Source organism: Calidris pugnax, unplaced genomic scaffold (genome assembly GCF_001431845.1).
Source record: "Calidris pugnax isolate Ruff unplaced genomic scaffold, ASM143184v1 scaffold31, whole genome shotgun sequence".
In the NCBI taxonomy this organism is placed as follows: domain Eukaryota; kingdom Metazoa; phylum Chordata; class Aves; order Charadriiformes; family Scolopacidae; genus Calidris; species Calidris pugnax.
Window position 1 is genome coordinate 2,659,675 of NW_015090786.1, and position 21,697 is coordinate 2,681,371.

The 21,697-nt window shown below is 40.3% G+C and overlaps 1 protein-coding gene across 2 annotated transcripts in view; it reads left to right on the top strand.

Annotated features, from left to right (window-relative positions):
• The window catches only part of NKAIN2 (Na+/K+ transporting ATPase interacting 2), a 97,699-nt gene that overhangs the window by 45,173 nt on the left and 30,829 nt on the right, over positions 1-21,697 (top strand). Inside the window, exon 2 of one of the 2 annotated variants that reach the window (XM_014966475.1) lies at positions 17,601-17,661. In XM_014966475.1, the coding sequence (XP_014821961.1) occupies positions 17,601-17,661 (61 nt within the window). Of the gene's footprint in view, positions 1-17,600; positions 17,662-21,697 lie in introns of those variants that run through there. The other variant, XR_001414570.1, reaches the window with a different exon arrangement.

Genomic DNA, 21,697 nt, shown 5'->3' on the forward strand with positions numbered 1-21,697 from the left:
CTACACCCTTCTTTCAGGTAGTTGTAGAGAGCTATAAGGTCTCCCCTCAGCCTCCTTTTCTCCAGGCTGAACAACCCCAGTTCCCTCAGCTGCTCCTCGTAAGGCTTGTGCTCCAGGCCCCTCACCAGCTTCGTTGCCCTTCTCTGAACACATTTCAGCACCTCCATGTCTTTCTAGTAGTGAGGGGCCCAAAACTGGACACAGCACTCAATGTGCGGCCTCAACAGTATTGAGTACAGGGGGACGATCACTTCCCTAGTCCTGCTGGTTGCGTTGTTTCTGATACAGGCCAGGATGTTATTGGCCTCCTTGGCCACCTGGGCAGCACACTGCTGGCTCATATTCAGCTGGCTGTTGACCAGCCTCCCCCATGTCCTTTTCCGATAGGCGGCTTTCTGGCTACTCTTCCCAAGCCTGTAGCACTGCATGGGGGTTCTTGTGACCCAAGTGCAGGACTTGGCACTTGGCCTTGTTGAACCTTTGTTTAGATAACCTGCTTAATCTCCTCCCTACTTTGTAAGGTACTTACATTCTCACAATTCTTCTCTGAACCTCCTCCATTTTTTCAAGATAGTTTTTGGTGTGTGAACACAGAAAAATATTTTGAAAACTAGTATGAGTGGTCGCCCCTCACCAGCTTCGTTGCCCTTCTCTGAACACATTTCAGCACCTCCATGTCTTTCTAGTAGTGAGGGGCCCAAAACTGGACACAGCACTCAATGTGCGGCCTCAACAGTATTGAGTACAGGGGGACGATCACTTCCCTAGTCCTGCTGGTTGCGTTGTTTCTGATACAGGCCAGGATGTTATTGGCCTCCTTGGCCACCTGGGCAGCACACTGCTGGCTCATATTCAGCTGGCTGTTGACCAGCCTCCCCCATGTCCTTTTCCGATAGGCGGCTTTCTGGCTACTCTTCCCAAGCCTGTAGCACTGCATGGGGGTTCTTGTGACCCAAGTGCAGGACTTGGCACTTGGCCTTGTTGAACCTTTGTTTAGATAACCTGCTTAATCTCCTCCCTACTTTGTAAGGTACTTACATTCTCACAATTCTTCTCTGAACCTCCTCCATTTTTTTAGGATAGTTTTTGGTGTGTGAACACAGAAAAATATTTTGAAAACTAGTATGAGTGGTCCCATGCCACCACTGTCAAATGCAAAATGTAACATTCTCATTTAGCCTCAGAGTTCCCATTTAAAGAACCACAAAGCACACTATATGTTTAACCTCTTGTTTAGATAACCTGCTTAATCTCCTCCCTACTTTGTAAGGTACTTACATTCTCACAATTCTTCTCTGAACCCCCTCCATTTTTTCAAGATAGTTTTTGGTGTGTGAACACAGAAAAATATTTTGAAAACTAGTATGAGTGGTACCATGGCACCACTGTCAAATGCAAAATGTAGCCTCAGAGTTCCCATTTAAACAACCACAAAGCACACTATATGTTTAACCTCGGTGTTAAACTGGGAATCCACATCGAACTAATTATGCACTATGAACCACAGGTCTGGAGTCAGTACTCCAACAGCACCCCATCTGTGAGCCAGGCTTTCCTCCCTCTCGGTTTTCAAACACTTCATTTGCTTGTACTTCAAATAACAAGAGGTCCAGATTGCTCTGAAGGAGTGTCAGTCCTCTAGTCTTTGCATAGTCTAAATTCAGCCAATTTTTAAGACTGTTGTAGGCATATATAAACTCTGAATCTCCTACTTTGTTCTGCTAGAGTAGCATTAACCTTAAATCACCAAGCTTCAGTCATCTAAAAGTTAGTATCTAGCTGAAGCTTGATAGCAATGGGGATTCTTTCCCAGGCACTGGAAAAAAACAGACACTTCTAGAGAGATTCATCCCAACCTAATTTAGATAACTTAGATGCCTGAAATAGGTGGAGTGATTTGTTAGCTCTGCAGGTGTCTATCTCTCAAGCATTGCAAAGGAAAGCTAGACAGCATTTGTTTTCACATTCATGGGGAAAAAGGAAGATAATTATGATTGTCATCTATTTTGTTCATGATTTGGAAGGTCAATATTTCAGAAGCTGCTAGAACAATGCTGAGCAAGTGAAACCTGAGGGCCAAACTGTGGTCTGACATTTCTATCATGGTCATTCCCCTGTGCCACAAAGAATGAAGCAACAAGCAAGAATATTTGGCTGTTAAAAGAAACACCAGTGCATTGGTATTCCATTAATCCCTCACTAAGTAGAGTGCTTGTTTTGATATTACCTTGCTGGTATTGGACATGAGTTTTCATGACAAAGATGGCGTAACTGGAAAGTATTTCAAAGTTAGTATACATACCACAGTCATTACATTCAAAAGTTTTCATGACAACTGGAAAGTATTTCAAAGTTAGTATACATACCACAGTCATTACATTCAAATAACATGTTATGTTAAAGTTAGCTGTAAATGCTGCTGCTAATTCAACATTACAGTATACTTGTGACTAGATTACATTTTCCACGTGTGATATAGTGGTTGACTAGGGGAAAAATGGAGTTGTTGGAAATAGCACAGGAATTCAACAGATAGATGGTTAATAGAAAATATATTACCATGATTTTTGCTGCTTAATAGGAGGAAACAGAGTAGTTAACATGCGAAGACAAAAATACTATATTAGAATATGGAACTTCCCCATGATAATGTGTTAGAAACAGTATCAGTACGAAGAAGCCATACATAATGAAAGCATGCAAAAGGGCACATGGGAAAGATGCAAATGATGGTCCTAAACTGATTGAAAAAAATATTATCAGGGAAGAACCTCAGTAGTGAAAAACTGTGCCTGACTGAGGCAGCAACAGGGACAATGAAGACAACTGTACAACTTAGTGGTCTCAGCAAGACCTCAAGATCAAGCAAATTGATGTAAGAATGAAGAAAAAAATATGCCATCATCAAGACCTTCATATTTGGTACAGAAAAGTACTAAATACTTAAAAAGAAAGCTAAAAGCAATTTGGAAGGATGTCTCCAAAAGAACACAGAAGAGTGTTAGGATGACTCTATGAGATTCAAAGATAATCAGAATAATCAGAATGAAACAAAAAGATCCCAAAGCAGGCCTTTGTGCTAAATGCAATCCTCCAGATAAAATAGATATCTTCATTAATCATGTAATTAACATCTCTCAGAATACCAGTAGAGCTTCACATCTGTTTGCTGCCCAGTTGTATAAAGCCTTCCTTCATGACTGGATTGCTGCATGCTGAAGATCAGAATGAAATTCAGAGGCAAGCACCTGCTATTCAGGCACATATGAAGTATGAAGTCTAACACCGTGTTGTGGAATTATGCCTTTGGTGGCTATTTTGCAGACTTTTCATGAAAAACTTGCAAGCACCCAAGCTTTCTGGGCACGTAAATAGCCACCTGCTTCTGCAAATTTGTTGCTTTCATTGCAGAGGAACAGCAGAACTCTGAAAATGTGAACAGAGGACTGTGAAAGCTGTGGGGAAAAGATCTCCACTCACATGCCCAAACTGATCTCAGACCTGAGCGCACACTTATCTTCTTCTTTCTGATGCCCTGGTTTCCACAGAAAGAAAAAAAAAAAAAAAATATCTGGGCACACATGCTAAGCAGGAGCTGAGCTTGTCCCAACCAGGTCCCCAGTCATTCAGATAAAGGGACCAAGACCACAAGATTGCAGCAGCTTAACCAAACTGGTCATTTAGACACAATCTGTGGCACTTTTGAAAATGGGATGTTTCTGCCCTAACAAGTTTTGGATGTGAAGTCTGCTGGCATTTTCAACTTTAATTTTAACCTATTTCTTCAGTATTATTAATGTATCTGATCTGCTTCATTTCTTCGGGAAACAGAGACCCACTTATTGGACCTGTGTCAACTCTGGTTTGTAGACATCTAAGCAAAGGATCTATTTTATCTGGGTAGCACATTCATATGTCAAGCCTTGCCAATTGTGCCTTTTATCTCTAATAAGGCCTGCTACCACTCCAGTCCCAGTTCACTGGGTGTTTGGATGCTGTTTCATTAGTCTTGGCATAAAATATTGGGGGTTTTCAGACTCTGTTTGCTTTTCATCCATTTTCTATAAATCTAAATTTATGCTGCAATGTCTCTGGCCTTCCACTGGACTTGCATACCTAATAGGTTATACCTTGTACCATGTTTATGCTGCAGAATTATGTCATTTCAGACTTATGATTTATTGCCTGCTAATACTGTCATACATTTTCCAAGAACTATGTATCTTCTTGAGCATTCAAAAGATAGCATTAGTATTTTACTGCACTAAATAGGAGTGCAAAACCAAATAAATCTATGAGTTCATGCAAGTGTAGCTCATCTGTAACAAGAGGAACCTTCACAAAGATAAAGTGGCTTATTTTAAATCTTAGATCAAACAATATATTAATGCATATGAGATGTGCTCAGCATTTAACAAAGTAATAAAGCATAATAGGGAAGGGGTTATTAAAAGACAATTGTTTTCCTCCACAGTGAAGAGTTCCAGGATCTATTCACCTGATTAGCTAGGATCATCACAAAATTTTATGATTTAATTGAAATTTCCTTAAGTTTGTTTGTGTGGATGAAATAGAACGATCACTTTGCATTTACTGCTACCAAATAGGATAAAATAAATGCCTAAATTGATATGATGTTTATAAAAGATAAAATTTTTTCAAAAGCTCTCAAATCCCACTTTCAAAATTCATTCACACACTTCTCCGCTTTGGCCAATTTAAAAATGGGGCTTCCATGTCAGGTTTACTTCATATAGAATAGTTGTCCACTCTGCCCAATTTTTTTCTCTTATGTAAGTATAAGCATGGATGAACTTCTTAACTTTCTGTCTAAATCACAGAGCAGAATTTGGTAAAATGGATTGCTAGTTTCCTGCAAATACACGGCCTATAGAAGTAATAGCTTTTCACAGTTATTCGTAACAGCAGGGCATACATATTTTTGCTTCAATTATCATCACTGGCACCTTGTCACAGTGGAAGGCAGAAGTCCAAAGTAGCTGGTAAGGGCTGTTCACTAGCTCAAAGCAAGGTTTTTCCACACAGCATCATCAGCTGTTTGTCAGATTCTGTCTTCGCTCCTCCTAAGAGAGAGCAATTTCCACACTTACCTGGCAATGCCAAGGTATTTAAGAATGATGTTTGTTGAATGTGTTATATTTCAGATGATGAAGATAAGGATTTGGTTGAAGCTTTTTACTATTTATTTGTTCCAGATCTGACATACGTGATGGCACAAGGAAAGATGAGGATGCTGAGAGTAACCAGTTGGTGAAAATACCTAGTTTTGTCTATTCTGTAAAGCAGGATAGCTTCAGAAATAAATATCCTAGCTCAATAATATTGAAGTTCCTTAGCTATTGACCTGAGAATCAAATAATCATTCCAAATAACTAACTTAACTGCCTAATCCATGAGTTTTGATGAAGTAGAAGGTCTTCATGCTCTACCAGACTACATAACTAGAGATGAGGCCAAATGGTAGTGTCTCTTGTGTGTCAGTAGATCATTTATAAGGTGTCCATGATTAAAGGAGATCTAACAGACAGCTGTTAGACAGTATGGATATATCTCCTAATTCCCAGTATTGTCTTGTTCACATTAGATAATATACTCTACTGCTAGGCCACCAGTTAAAAATGAAGGGCAAATTGACATGCCTATGTGCATCCCAGCACCTGGTCTCTTTTCCATCTGTGCTGGCATTTATTCCTTCCCCTCTGACAACACACTTTATGCCTTCAGGTACTGTTTCATTTTTCTCTGGGGAGTTCTCCAGTGCATTATACTGCAATTAATGTTTTCCATCTTCCTTTGGAACATTCTCCTGATGCTTCCTAGTAGCTACAACTTTGTTGGCTGATGACTGGCATCATGATGCCTGTATCCTTGAAAATAGGTTAAATCATAGAAAACATTCCAGGTGAAAGTTCTTGAGTTGGATACACGATTAGAACTGACCTGTGACAACAGAATTTTGTGTTGCTTCTTCTGAAAGGTCTAACTCAACACTATGCAAACTTTTCCTAAAGTTCTTATACCTCTTTCATTAACTTTTAAAGATATCAATAGAACTTTGTCCACTTATTGTGGATATATAAGAAACCAAGGGGGGAAAAATCTCATTAAATATGATGTATTTTGGCTTTAGATTATGTCTCTTGTTGCTACGCAGCTGCACAACTCGGCTGTCTTCAAAGATGGCTGTGCGAGTTGGACCTCATTGCACAGTGTCATATTGCATTCTCTTATGTCTTGCCAATTAAATTATCCTCCCTGCCCTTTATTCTGCCAAGACAACAGAACCAGATGAAATTAGGTCATACTTCTCAATTTTGGCACTGAACTGGTGATGTAGGAGAACCTAACATCGAAGAATCAGTTCTTCTCTGACCCTCAGTTGGATATAACATTGTCTTTCATTTTTCAAAGACTTGGTGCATCTGTTCAAGTCAATAACACCAAATCTCTACCAAAGATTCTCTGTCAGAGCTGAGTCTGAGAGTTACAATAAAAAAGATACTCTAAGCAGTTGGAATACAAAAATTGAATATGAACAATATTAAAAATAAAGCATAACCCATTGCTGTTATTCTTCACATAGTACTCTAATAATGGATTAACGATGTACGAAGGAATATATCGCTGCAGCATTTTTCATGCTTTCCATCAAAAATCTCAAATCAAAAATCATAATGATGACTGAAACCTTACAGTGCCCTGGTGAAACAAGCACTATTATCTCCATTTTACAGATTTTGTAAGAAAAAGAAAAAAAAAATCGTTGTGCTGTTTTGAATCTTGTGTTAGGAAGCAAAAGAAAAAAAATCATTGTGCTGTTTTGAATCTTGTGTTAGGAAGCACTTGGGCTCTGCATCACAGAAGTAGGAGCTTCTAGAGATAAGAAGAAAGGCAGGGCATTTTCAGGGACAAAGAAGGAACACAGCTGCTATACCAGCATGGTGGGTATTTTGTGTGCTGCTGCCAAAGCAGAAGGAAAAGGGCTATGGTCTTTTCTCTCACTCCATGTAGTCCATTGCCAGTGTGGAGGTTGGATGGAGATTGTCTTTCTCTGCTGGCACAGAAGTTTCTCCTCACCTCTCCTGCAGGGGTCAAAGCATCCCAATCTGCCACTGGACGGGTTGCCCTGAGTGACCTGTGCCTGGGACAGGTAACAGAGCTACAGCCGACAGAGCTACAGCTTTCACCGTGTGTGGCTTAAAAAACTCACAAACCTCACATTTTTCATGAAGACTAACATGTCAAAGTACTGCTGTCGCTTGTGCTCTTCCTACTGGAGCAGCTTCTGCATCAGCATGTTAAATAGCCTGTTACTGAGACCTAGGGAAGAGATGTGTGCTGGCTACTGAGAGACACACCGAGCTTCAGAGCTTCAAGCTGACAATCACTGCTTTAGAGGATAACGAGAAATGTGCCTGGTTCAGATGAAACATTCAGTTTTAAATGGGCATCTGATGTCTGTCGATGGCAGAGGTCTAATTTAGACTTCCTTGATCACCGTGGCTGGCACACTCCCAGGTACTGCATTATATTAACAAGGTTCATAAACTGTCAGATATAACTCATCCACTTAACTCTCTGCAATGAGGCACAGACTCTGAGGACACGGCCTTTCCGAGAATGTTCTCTCTTTGCAATTCGTCATTCCCCCCAAATGCCTCATGTGATATGATGTTACTGGAATCTTCAGCTAAAAGGATCAAGTGTTTTTGGTCACACATAGTGCAGACTTTATTCATACATCTTCTGCCACTGCAGGCAGCGACTGGGACCTTTGCCATAAAACTATTTCCATTCAGGCCAAGGAGATCGCTATTTTTCATGCTGAATAAACAAGAGAGTGATCCCCTGCCCTTCAGCAGAAGGGCTGGTAAGGGGAAAGGTACCTTTGGCCATGGAATTCAAACTGTCCTTCTGCTTGGAGGCTCTAGAGGGTAATCTCTTTGTACCAGCCTAGGCTGCATGGTGTGATAGTTCTTTAAACTCTCCAGTGGTTCTCCTTTTGCAGGAAAGGTTTCACAAAGTGCTTTGGCATTTGCTTTTTTTTCAAGCCTGCTTAGCTGATTTTGCTGAATGGAAAAGGTAGCACTGAAACATATCTTTTATTATAGATTACAAAGGTGGAAAAAGCCTGCAGTAGGCTAATGCTGAGAGGAAAAATAGCATTGAAACATGAGCTGAGTTCAGTTACTTTAACATTAGATGGCACAGGAAGAGGTTTTATTGACCTTGAAACCCCCCTGACACTTGATGCTGTTATATTGTGCATCTAGAGCAAAATGTTTGTGCTAAGCAATGCATTTGCTAGATGTATGGATCCTAGGGAGATGTAATGATGTGGAGCACCCCATGCAGACTGCTTTGTATTTTCACTGAGATATCTCTCTTTCCTTACCCATGAGCACGAGGCTTGAGGGAGCTCTTTGATTAAGTTCATTCTTCCTAATCTCCCTTACCTGCATTGCCAGAGAGAGGGGCTATCCTGTCAGACACCCCATCTTGTGCATGGGCACAGACAGCCAGAGAGGACAGGCAAAGCCTCCCCCTGACTTAGTCACCCTCCTGGCAGCTCTGTTGCTGATGTCACTGTCAAAGACAGCTGTCTATTCCTCTGCTATTAGTCCACAATTCCTACTGGGCTTCTGAATGACTACTACTACTTTTTTTTTAATAATCAATCACCATTCAGGTTTTATCATTTCAGGCCCTATTCGTCTAGATTACCCCATCTAGAGCTTTTCTTATGAATGCTTTATTTGGTTTTCTTTTTGTAAGTCAGCGTAATGAACTTGACTGTTCAGGTTGCTGAAGAGCTGCTTCAGCTGAGCTGTGCACTTTGCATACTGTCCATCAATCTGCCTTGTCAACACCACCATCACCAGCCATCGTAGAGCTTTTTGATCAGAACATTATTAGGCTGTTACACCATGACCACCGCCATGAAGCCGGTGTAGTGCCAAAGCTGTCATGTACCATCAAGCTTCCTGACCCTACGACCACCATCAGAGCCTTCAAATAAACAGCAATTCATCAAAAGTAAAATAAATAGCATCACAGGGAGAGTCAGTTGTTACTGGAAAGCCTCTCTCACCTCTTATTAAATGTTCTGGCTCTTGTCATTTATATGACAGCATTGCTCTAGCTTAATCTAACATGTAATGATGGAGATGAGCAAATTACCTGTGCTTCCTTTCTGAACTTTTATTCTGCACAGTTTTCATGGTTGGCCATAATCCTGAGAATCTGGCAGACACAACAACATATTACTCCCTTTCTCATCCTCTTGACTCTCCTCTGAATGCTTCTGTTTCCCGGATTCGAGGGCCCGGTGTTCACACTCACATCATCAAGGTTCACTTGCCATATGGGTGCCTCAACACAGAGGGATGGATTTTCACTGAATGGAAGCATTCATATGTGTTTATTTATCAGGAATTCTGAGTTCTGTTGTACCATCTAAATATTTCCCCCTGTACAATCTGCACAAACTCCAAATATGCATTTTTTTTTTTCCTACTGCCTCTCAAAAGAGTGAGTAGCATTGATAATCAACATTTTCTTCTAATGCAGTTCAATTTAAAATGCCAGGCATTCATTTGGTGGGCTGTAAGCAGTCTGTGGCTTTGTTAGATCTGCAGCATAAAGAACCAATTTTTCTTATCCTAATCCTATGGCTGTCTGGAAAAGGTGACACACAGTTAGACATAGTGATAAGAAAAGCTACTGCTGCCAAAGGCAGTCAGATACCAAAGCAGGATGATTAAACCATTCCAAAGCATTCCCAGAAGACAAGAGGGGAAAAAGGTCCAAAGTTTTTTTTCCATAGAAGTTTTCTTGCTATAAAACCTCAGAGCAAAGCCCACATACAGACATATACACTTTTGCTTTAATAATTCATTCCTGTTATTAACAGAATGACCAGGGTGATACGTATTTTAAAGCCTTTTACTTGAGTTTTCTTGTTTCAACTTCATTCTTTGTTTTGTTGTTTTGCTGTTGTGGAATGGATAGAGGCAGATGGCCCTGTTTTAAAAATAAATGGGATGATTTTTCCCAATCTACACAGCTCTAATGGCTAAATCCCTTTGATGTGAACAGCAGTCACTGCACACTGTTGACCCCTATACAATCAGAGCTCTGTTCTAACAGTGACAAGTTGGGTTTCAGAGCTGCACCGTAAGAGGAAACTGAGCAATAGCCTTTTCTATTTTCGTTGCTTCCCATAGACTCAGTTTGGATGGAATTAACAAAAAATACGTAACCAAATACATCCTCTAACCCAAATCAAGTGAGAAAAATGTAAAGCGCAGACAATTCGACAAAAGCAGAAAACTGTAAACTAAAATTTCTCTAGTTTTTAAGAGGGTTTGTTTTTTCAGCACTAATGCCTTCAGCTGCACCATAAGAGGAAACTGAGCAATAGCCTTTTCCATTTTCATTGCTTCCCATAGACTCAGTTTGGATGGAATTAACAAAAAATACATAACCAAATACATCCTCTAACCCAAATCAAGTGAGAAAAATGTAAAGCGGAGACGATTCAACAAAAGCAGAAAACTCTAAACTAAAATTTCTCTAGTTTTTAAGAGGGTTTGTTTTTTCAGCACTAATGCCTTCAGCTGCACCATAAGAGGAAACTGAGCAATAGCCTTTTCCATTTTCATTGCTTCCCATAGACTCAGTTTGGATGGAATTAACAAAAAATACATAACCAAATACATCCTCTAACCCAAATCAAGTGAGAAAAATGTAAAGCGGAGACGATTCGACAAAAGCAGAAAACTCTAAACTAAAATTTCTCTAGTTTTTAAGAGGGTTTGTTTTTTCAGCACTAATGCCTTCAGCTTGCGCTGTGCAATGTGCGCTCGAGCTGCACCCAGTACCTGCTGAATGCAGCTGGTGGAGAATTTTCCCCCTGGCTTCCCAGCCCTATCATTGCTCTAAGCTGTGATACAGGGACCAGGACAGGTCAGCCTGCTGTGCCCTCCCCTCTGCCCCTTCAGATGTGCCTGCTTTGGCTTCCTGAGTGAATCCAGCAGAGTTCCAGCTGGGGCATTTCACCCCAGGAATGTAAAGTTCACCTGAATCTACAAGATGCTCTCCAGCTCAGTTAACACAGAGGTCAGCAATAAGCGATCTCTAGTTCCACCTCGTACAAGATAGTAGCCCCTGTATTTTGGGTTGTCTTTGATGTCTGAAACAGGAAAAAGGACATCCTACTCTTTAGCTGCGAGGTGAAATCATGGAAAAGCGCCGAATACCATGTGGTTATCAAAAGCGTAAATCACACTGAAATACCTAGGAAGAGGGAAGATTTATAGAAAGTTTTAGGTCAGATTTGCAGGAAAGTCTCGCTAAACTTTCAGGAAATTTGGGTCAAGCTGGGCGTCTGTAACACAGCTTCAAAACAGGTAAGTGTCTCTTGCTTTCTACCATTGTTAAAGGCTTGCACAGCTCTTATCTGACAAGCCACAGTGCTGTGATTTTCAGTGCCCCTGTGGTCTCTTCAATTCATCAGGTGCAAAAGCTTGCCAGGGAAGACGCTAAGGGAACGGCTGCCCTGAACAAGGCAGAAACGCTCTCAAGCGCCCAGCAGCATTTCAAACAAAAGCATTCTAGCAGGTCTTCACGGTGATCTTCAAATGCTTACACAAAAAGGAAATCTCCAGAAAATTGGATAGTCCACTGAGAAATAAAGAAAGACTTTATGCTAAGCACCTTCTAGACAGCTGATATAAAAAAAAGATTATGATGCGCTAGTTGAAATAAATGCCATTTTTATCACGCTTTTATTTTCCGATGTGCCTAGATTTGTCTGTGTTTACGATTCATGTTCATACTGTGCCTGATGAAAAACAAAATCAAAAAACTCCGGGGCAGCCTTCAGCTTAAGAAAGAAAAGAAAAAGAAATTGACAACTACATAGGCTAAGAAATTATGATTTTGGTTTGGTTTTAAATTTCATGATTGCATACCAGATATTATTGTGGACATGGCCATTTGATATTGTCTTTTTTTAATAATTATTTTATTGCACAGAATAAACCTACTTGGCCATACTAATGAAATATTCTTTCCAGACAGCACATAGATAGTTAGCTCTGTTAAAGAATGACCAAGGCCACACAGTCTACATTCCCCATCAGGAATCTGGCCTGATATCAATAGTTTTCCAATGCTCCTTCTTGTGATGAAAGATGGTTAAACTTGGAGGAATGACAGATTTCTCATAATATTAAATGTACACACACATACAAGCCTACCTCAACACAGTAGTTTCAGCAGAACATAGCTTGAGTTTTATATTAAACTCTAGCAGTGATATTCACTCACCGATGCAGCAGTGCTGCAGGCAGTGAAATCATACTTGAAAGGTTTTTTTGCAGGGGGCAACTTTAGAACCCCCATGACACTGACTTAATTCTACAGATATTGAGAGAAAGGTCTCTGTCTCACCTTTTCTGCTAAATAATGAGCATGATTTTTCTGAGAATCAATACACTGGAAGATTTCTAGATAGTAATTCTCCAGTTCTTCAGTTGCTTATAATGTGTCTTATAATATATATCTCTCCAGCCTCCAAAAATCCATTTTAAAGAAACACTGTTCCTTAAATGTACAGCGTTAAAAAGGCTTTATACGTGCAGCCTCCTGTAAGCGTAAGAAATATGGTTAGATTGCACAGCTTTGCAATATAAAATTCCTAGGGCCAAAATTAACCTCCATGTAATTCTGCATTATTACTGCTTGAACTAGCCCATTTTTTGCTAAGGTCTTCAAACCACAGTATTTGTTGAATCCTGCAAAAACTTAGTCATGAAAAGTAAATACACAAGCCTCAGCTGTTTCAGAAGATACTATAATATCTTTCCATGGGAAAATACAATGGTTTTGTGTTTTTTTAGGCTAAAGTCCTTTTCTCCTGACAAAATCCAGTTATAAACCACACTCATTCAGTGAAGCCAAGACCATGTAGTATTTCCATAAACCTTAACTCATCCATCTTCATCTTAGGCCTTCTCCTCATCACCTTATCCCACTCAGATCTTACCCGCTTTTAGTTTTTGTTTCTTCATTGCTGTCATTCTTTTATTATAAGGTGTCCGGCTTTATAAAGATAACCCTTAATAATTATCCATACAGATATCGCTTTAAAGGAGGGAAAGATGGGGGCTTTGGCCAGGAATGATGGGGTTTCATATAATAGCCTTTTTCCAAAATCTGGTGCTATTTGCAGTGTATGAAAACATTCATCACCATAAAAGAGGTGAGAAAAAAATAGCCAGACAGGATTTTGATCAATACTGATTCTGATTAAGTTTGATCACAGCACTTGACATTTTGAACAAGTCTGGAAGTAAATTCACAGAAAACTCAGGATCTGCTGAGAGTCTGTAGCAGTGTAAGAGGAGACTGCTGACTTGGATAGGGAATATTCTGTCTGCTTTTCTGTTTGCCTTATGTGGCTCTAATTAGGCAATATGATGCATTAACTTAATTCTGTAATTAATCTCATTGCCAAACTATTAGTAGTGCTGTTATACTGCTAACTTATTTTAGGTTTTTGCTTGTCTTTGTTTTTTCCTTGACAAAAGGAATGATGGTTTTATTGAGGTGTTTATAGAGGGGAAAAAAAAAATAAAAAAATTTTAAGTGTTTGAGATCTCTGTATATAAAAATGGCCATCAAATCCCATCAAAGTAACACCTAGGGAGCTGGTGCAGGGATAAGCAATGTGTGGCTTTTAGAAAGAGCAATGTTCAGTTATACTCTCATATGGACACATCAGGGAAAGTAGTAAAGAACAGATTTTTTCAAGCTGCAGAAAATGAGGTTCATAAAAACATGCATTCACTAATCACTATATGTATAAGTGAGCAGGAGTGTTGTTAATGGTTCCTTCTCCTCTGGAGGGCCATACTACAGCATTAAAATGTGAATGGGACAGATGTAGACACCTAATCTGAATGGGTGTGAGATCCAGAACTGATCTGTTCATTGCACCTATTTCTTTTTATTGCTACGTGGATTATAAGAGCAAGTTTGGTTAATTTTAAAAAAAAAAAAAAAAGGGGGGGGGGGGATGCAAAGCAAAAAGAGTTTTCAATCTAGCTTTCCTAGTTTAAACTGATTTTCTGAGAAAGTAGTCAGGCTCTTCCTCTTCTTTATCTCTGAGGACTCATTCCCTTTGGAGGGGGGATGCAAAGCAACAAGAGTTTTCAATCTAGCTTTCCTAGTTTAAACTGATTTTCTGAGAAAGTAGTCAGGCTCTTCCTCTTCTTTATCTCTGAGGACTCATTCCCTTCCTTCTCATGTGAGAAAAAAATCATCCTGTGATACTGAATCAGGAATTCTCATCCTGCGCTCGGCGGTGCTGTGTTTGGGGGCTTCCCAGGAATATATCAAGTGATGTGATTAACCTCTATCATTTGGGTTTGTTGGTTTTTTTCTCACATCTTCTTCTCTAGCGGGAGGAGTATGTTCAGTGGAGTGTTTAGTTTGGAATTTATTTTATTTAGTTTGTGCTGTACGTAGGTACATTGCAATGTGTTTTTCTTAGAGAAACAAGGTCAAAGAAATGCATCTTGCACTATAACAAAGGTGGAAAAATTTGTGAGAGCCCTTCGTCTGTGTGGGAATCCATTAACTGACATTAATTAGCTGACTGGTCCTCAAGAAATCTCTGCCATGTGAGTAGATGAGCTACACAGACATCCGAGTCCAGAATGTTCCTGGTCTCCACCCCAGAGATGGGAGTTTTGGGATGGTGTTCACCATGGTCTCAGGCCATGAGCATCCTCAAAGTGAAAACTGATGCCATCAGTTCTGAACGGTGTGTGCCCTCTGCTGCTGCTGCAATTAGAAGATAAATCTTGAATAGCTGTCACTGGATCAGAATTGATAAAGTGCTTCATTAAAGAAGAGAAAAACAAAAAAAACTAATGTGATGTTCAAATTAAAACAAAATTATTATGTGTACCAAGCAAAGGGTTAGATAAATATGGGAGAAGGGAAGGTTTATTTTATGAACTCTGATTATCTCATGGGAAACAATCTTCCATTTGTATTTAGAACAGAACAATTTCTAGCTTTAAGGCACTCTTTTAATCAGCAAGCTCATCTGATGAAATGCTGTAGGATTTACTTATATATCAAAGGAGTTCCCTAGACATTTAAAGGATGCAACTGAATACAATTAAAAGATCAGTTGTAAGCACAGTTTGTGATACAGTTTGTTTGCTGTGCTTTGTGAGAGAAGTTTAGTTAATAACATGTGAACGTGGGGTGTTTTAGCAGATAGTGAAGTATTGAACTGTATTACAAGAAAAGCTATACTATTGCAGTCGCCTACTAGAGATGCAACTATTCAGCTATCTTGGATCTGATGGTCTGTAAAAAGGGAACAGAAAAGCTATTAAGCCAAGGTTCACGACCAAGAATGGAATCATTTATGGACAACCTTTCTGGGCCTAATTTGTTGCTGAATTAAACCTCGTGTCATGTCACTGAAGTCAATGGGGTTATGCAGGACATAAGTGAGAGGAGCAAATTAGCCCTCTGTCTTGAAGCCAAGAAACCAAAAGGAACAGTGATCCAATAAAACAGGGATGAAATGCTGATATTAGCTGAATGCCACTGTTCTTGATACAGTGTGTTCTTTGTGTCCAGTGGTGAATATTTCATCCTTCCCAGGTGTAAAATCTTCCCAGCAGCACTATAAGGCAAATTTATATTAAATGACAAAATTAATGATTTAGTTCTGTTGTAATGCAGCTCCTGGGCTCCTGACAGGAACTTAAGCAGTTAGCAGACAACATCCATGCCAGTTGCAGTGTGATCTCCAAATCAAGTCTTGATCTCTTCAGAAGAGTCTTGGGGCTGGCCTTTTCTTTCTCTTTCTTTTGCCATCTCTCACCCTTATAGGTGTTAGAAGCTAGCATTTGTCAGTATGGAGAGCTTTCTACATAGAAAACTGAGAGAAATACAAGGAATATATGTACAAGAGCTGGAGTAAATTAGACACAGTCACTGCCTTGGGTATGAAGGCACTAGGAAACAAAATAGATTTGTTTGCATTTCATGTCTACAGCTAATATTGAGGGCTCTAAGAACCTACAATATTTCAGTGATTGTAGGTGTGCCATCGATTAATGAAAAAAAAATCCATTTGTACTAACCAATATTCATAAAAATATATGGTCTTCTCTGAGATTTCACCCTTTTTACTGTCTCACCCAGTGATTAATTTGTCTGAAATTAAGATCATTATCTGCTTCAGCCAAAGATTATGCATGTTGCACCAAGAACACAGAGAGCTCAGTCCTGGCTGAAGCCGTTAGGCATTTTTATTATCCATATAAAGAACTAATTCCCAAAGTCTACAGTTGGGTTTACAGCTCCCGAAAAGATCTCTGTGAGGTGACCTGTACAGAGTAACACATTTCAACAGCATGGTCCACTTTTCACTACAAAGATATCAAACAGCCTGAATTCTTTTGACGTCCTACCATGCAAACTTCAGTCATGAGCTAAAGGATGAAAAACGGTTTGTTGCCCATCAATAGAGAAAATTTTCTGGATCTGCATATACAGGAAGCCACATAAAGCAAGCACCAAGTGGCTCATGCTGCTCCGGATCTGCATATACAGAAGCAGATTATTACATTACAGGAAGCCACGTAAAGCAAGCACCAAGTGGCTCATGCTGCTCCTCCAGTATTTCTTCTGTAACTTCTTAGAGATGACTGAACTTGGAGGGACTAGCAGAGAACTTACATGATACTTGGCCCATGGCATGTGTGATATTGACCATTTATTCCCTTTTTTCACTTTTTTCAGGTGATAATGTAAGATAAGCAATCTACCATGGTACTCAAGAATCACTCCAGATTTTCGTTTATTTCAAATCATGTTGCTTCTGTTTACGATTCACTTCTGGGCATGCTCTGAGGAGAGGAACAAAGGGAATGAGATACAAATGTGCCAGCTGCAGCATGAGACGCTGAAGTAAACACATCCAGACCTATCCAATGTGCTAGCCATGTCTTGAAGGCTAGGGAGCTATTGCAGATACAGAAACAAGTCCCACTAATCCACAGCCCTAATTTCAAGTGATAAAATACCACCATAAACTCGGGTTACAAGTGCACTGAATTCATCCTTGGTTTAGTTGGCAAGGCTTCGCTGAAAACAGAGTTCTGCTAGAATGTCAGGTTTTACGGGATTAAAAAAATCTTATTTTGACAGAAATATTTACGTTTTCAGTGGCTAAAAGTCCACCATCCAACCACTCGTTTGGTTTTCAGGTTTTTGATAATTAAAAAGGTCGATTCAGTAATGGAAAAATTTTGATCAGTTTTTGGAAGTTTTATTGCAGGGTAGGTTTTTCAAGAAAGATGCAAAATTCCAATGCCACTTTCCAATTAAAATTTACAAACTGTTGTGAAGAATTATCGTTACCTCATCAAACAGGGTCCGGTGAATTTTGTTATATCTGTTTCTGATGTTGCATTCCTAAAACCAACTCTGTTTTTCTATTGTATTTGCTTTACGTCTAATGCTATTACATTTTGTTTCAGCTGGCGGGCTTCATCTATGCCTGTTATGTTGTGAAATGTATTACTGAAGAAGAGGACAGCTGTAAGTACTAAAGCTTTATTACATACAAAATGAATTCTTTTTTTTTTTTTTAAATCACCCTTCCACCACACTGGCTGTTGCTGACTTCAACCTAAATGCCTTACTATACTGTAGCCAGAACATGCTTTCTGTCCATTCTTCTTGATCTAAAATTCCAAATTTGTCTGAAAGACAAAGGAGTCATGAAACACAGCTTAAAGAATGCATACCTCCTTCTTCTGAAAAGAACATTGCAATGTTTTTCCCTCGCAGCTTATCCTAAGACATAAAATAAATTTAAAAAAAAAAAAAAGCAAAAATCCAATTGGCAAATAAAAGCTTTTTTTTTTTTTTTTTCTTATTCCAGATAGTTATTAACTATCTTCACCGCAATTGGTTACCACTGTGGGTATAGCTCTTACATGTTGATGTGTGTGTTGGCTTGTAAAAGCACTTCTGGCAAAAAAAATAGCTTTAGATCATTGCAGGACCTTCATTTATGAGAGGTGAAACTGTGGAGCTCCTCTTTATTCCTGCTGCTCCCAGAGTACAATTTCAAGGAGCGAAATGATTTCATATAGATGTACGTTTGTGTTTCTTCTGCTTATTTATATCAATAGAAGCCTGTTGAGCAGAATTTGCTCTTATTACATGTTATGGAGTCAAGCCATTTCATTTTTTCTCTGCTCTAACCTTGATTTTTTAAAAAGGGCCACTGCAGCATTTCAATACATCTTGGGATTCATACTAAAGCACTTTAGAAACAAGTATCAGAACTGCATGTAACTTTGATAAAATATACATGAAACCAAGAGAGAGCTCTGCAACAGGAAGCTAAAGGGTTTTTATTTGATTGAGAGCACTGCTAGGGCTGGTGGGGGGTCCTTTGTGTGTTCTCCTGTGTAGAAAATAGCTGCAACGCTATAATCTATTGGCAATACAGTGCCGCTGTGAGCCGTCAAAGGGAGATTTAGTGCCGAAATCAAACCACACTTCAGAGGTCTTTCTGACTATGCTTGTTTCAGTTGTCTTTGTGTTTCTGCAGAGGAGAGGAAGTGATAATAGTAAAAAGAGTTTGGGACAGCTGTGCGGAGCAGGGGTATATCACAAGTAGGTCTTGTCTTCCTAGGGAAGGACCCAGTCATATGTGTTTTCTCCTACTCTATTAAATGCATTCACTATCCACAGAGCAGGAAGAGAGTGATTCCTTGGCCCCCAAATAAAATTGCGTTTAACATCATTCTGCCCTCTCTTCTCAGGGCTTAAGTCTTTTTTTCACTCTTCTGTAATGCTTTAGGGCATGATATAAGTAAGAAGCAAGTAAGGGACTTGTGACTTGGCTCACCAAACAAGTGCAGAAGTCAGAGCACATTTGAGAGATTTCTCCTGTGGTCTGTAAAGTGGCTTTCCTGGCAGCAAAGCACCCCAGCCAATATGGTATTGTTTTCTGCTCACCGCGGTGGGAGCTCCCTGTTGTTCAGAAGCCACAGATCGTCATGCTTCTTTGAACCTTTTCTTGCCATCATCTTGCCTTGAGTTTTGAGGCTTTTATTACTCTGCTAGTACACCTCAGCCAGGCCTCCTCTTCCAGCCGAAGAGCCATCTTATCCATCTGTGAGTGTCTCTCTGAGGTACCAGGGCAAATCCCCGCCCCGTGCAATGAAGCCAGCACAAGCTCATGCACAGCAGCTTCACCTCTAGTGGGGTTTAGAAGCATGGCTGGAAACAAAGAGGAAAAGCAGACGTCTGTAGCCGAGTCTTCCCAACACTGTAATAATGCTGAGATCGGATTGGGCCCCTCAAGGTATCGTAAAATTAAAGCAGCTTTAATTTCTACCGAGAAGCTTCATTTAGCAGAGGGTAAAAATGATTCTAGTTCTCTCTCTGCTCAGACATCACTCTGTTGTGTGCCAAGTGCTTGCTGTGATAGCCCGGCGCTGCAGTCTGCACAGATACCCCCTGCTCAGGTTTCACTTTTTAGATTCTTTTCTTTCCATTTAGACATGGTTTTTTGCCTTTTCCCTCCATTTTGGCAACACATCCATCTGTCATGCTCCTCTGAGAAGAGTTGTATGCCTAATGGATGCCATGTTATTAGTATTTATACTCCAGAGGAAGATGCCTAGGCATAAGCCTCAGTATGTTCATGAGATGGGATCATCTCATGAAGACCAAGTGCAAAGGAGAAACGCTTCCAGAAAAGGTGGAATATATCCCAAAGCCATTGCTAGACCTTTCTGCATATGCAAGTCTTTGATCTTGAGGTCACTCCAGATCCACTAGCTGTGCTTCTCTTCCCATAGCCTCCTTTTCCCCTTTTTCAGTTCCTCACCCCTGCATGCTGCTATGAAGCAAGCTCTGTGGCACAGAGGTAGGAAGATACCCCTCCTGCTTACAGTGTACTCCCTCGCCAATACTTGGTGAACATCTAGCACAGCAGAAAAAAAGCCTTATTCTGCTGCCCACCAACCCCTGCCTAGCATCCATACCTGACAAGGGGTGAGGCTGGGTTTGTGCTTGCATGCAGTTTGGCAGCTGGCATTCCCTCTGTGTGCTAAAGATGTGTCAGCTGTGAAAGATCTTCTGGCAAAACCAGAGTCACTACAAATAAGCTCTCCTACACCACTGCCCTACTTTCCCAGCTTCTGAAGTGGTCTATGAAGAACAGAGGGACACTGCCTTCTCCTTCCTCATGTCTATATACACAGACGTCAGAGAAGAAATCTAGATTTCTGGTTTTCAGGACCACTCAAGCCTGCAAAAATGGGATGCCTCACTAACAATCACAGAGGACCATAAGGATAACCATATTGTGTCACACCAAAGGGGCATTTAGCCACAAGTCCTGTCTGATGAGACAGAGTCAATAGAAAAAGCCTTTCTGATAAAGCAGGGCCAACAGAAAAAGCCTTTTGCATCTCACAATGGATGTAATGAACACCCATAAACTCAATTCCGTTTCTTCTGCTTTGCTAATGGACCACGGGAGCAGCAGCAGTCCAGAAGAGGAGCAAAAGTGGCAGAAACACTGAGCCTGGGAGGAGTAGGCAGCAAGGCATGAGACTAGAGAAAAAGTCGTGCAACATCCGAGAACTAGACATGGGTACATTCCAGATTTTAACCAGAGGAACATATCAACACTGCTCCAGAGCAGAGAAGGTGACTCATCTCGTTAGCACAGAGCCTCAACTGTAGAAACACAGTCAAGTTGCTCTTAAGCTCCTTCAGCTGAATTAGCTTTGCTCTCAGAGTAATTGGAACAAGCTGAAAGAATTACTATTTCACCATTCTTTATGCAGATTTTATTAAGAGAACAAATGAACTAGGGTAGAATTAAGCAAACATTTCACTAAGATTAACCTACTCTAACCTCACTAAAGGATTAGGAATGGAACAATACAGCGATCAAATCAGGGTCATAACTGTGGCTGAATCAGCAAGTTTAGAGGTTTTAATTACACACCACATAAATCCAGCAGCAGGCCCCCTAAATCAAAGCACAAGTCCACACTACCTTTCATGAGAACAATCTGCTTTCAATCTTTCAAGAGAACAATTCTGCATCGAGGATTAAAGAGGAAGCTGCTTTCCATTCTGGTACAGTCCCAAGCAGTGCTCCAATGCTGGGCACACCAGAACGAAACATCAGACAAGGGTGGCTTCCTTTGTTGGTGGGCTGTCACTCCCAAAGGTCCCTTCTGCATCCCCTTCCCTGTGGCTGCACAGGGAGGAGGAACTCTGAGGCTTAGAGCACCTCAGGTCTCCACCTGGGAAGGACAAGGCAGGACAGGGGCCCAGCAGAGCTGCTGCCGACTCAACTCTCTCCTCTTCACTATTGCCACTGTTATGCCTAAGCCATTGTCATTCTTACCTCATTAGCATTATTAGCTGCAGCAATTAAAAATAAAGCATGAAAATGTCAGCAACGATCATTACTTGGAGGCATTCAACGGCTGTAAACTTATTGGAGCTCCTCATTTGTTTTCCAAAATCGTATTAGGCCTGCATTTTTCAAAGGCTGCACATTATTTTTAATAACATTGAAATGTTCGTTTAA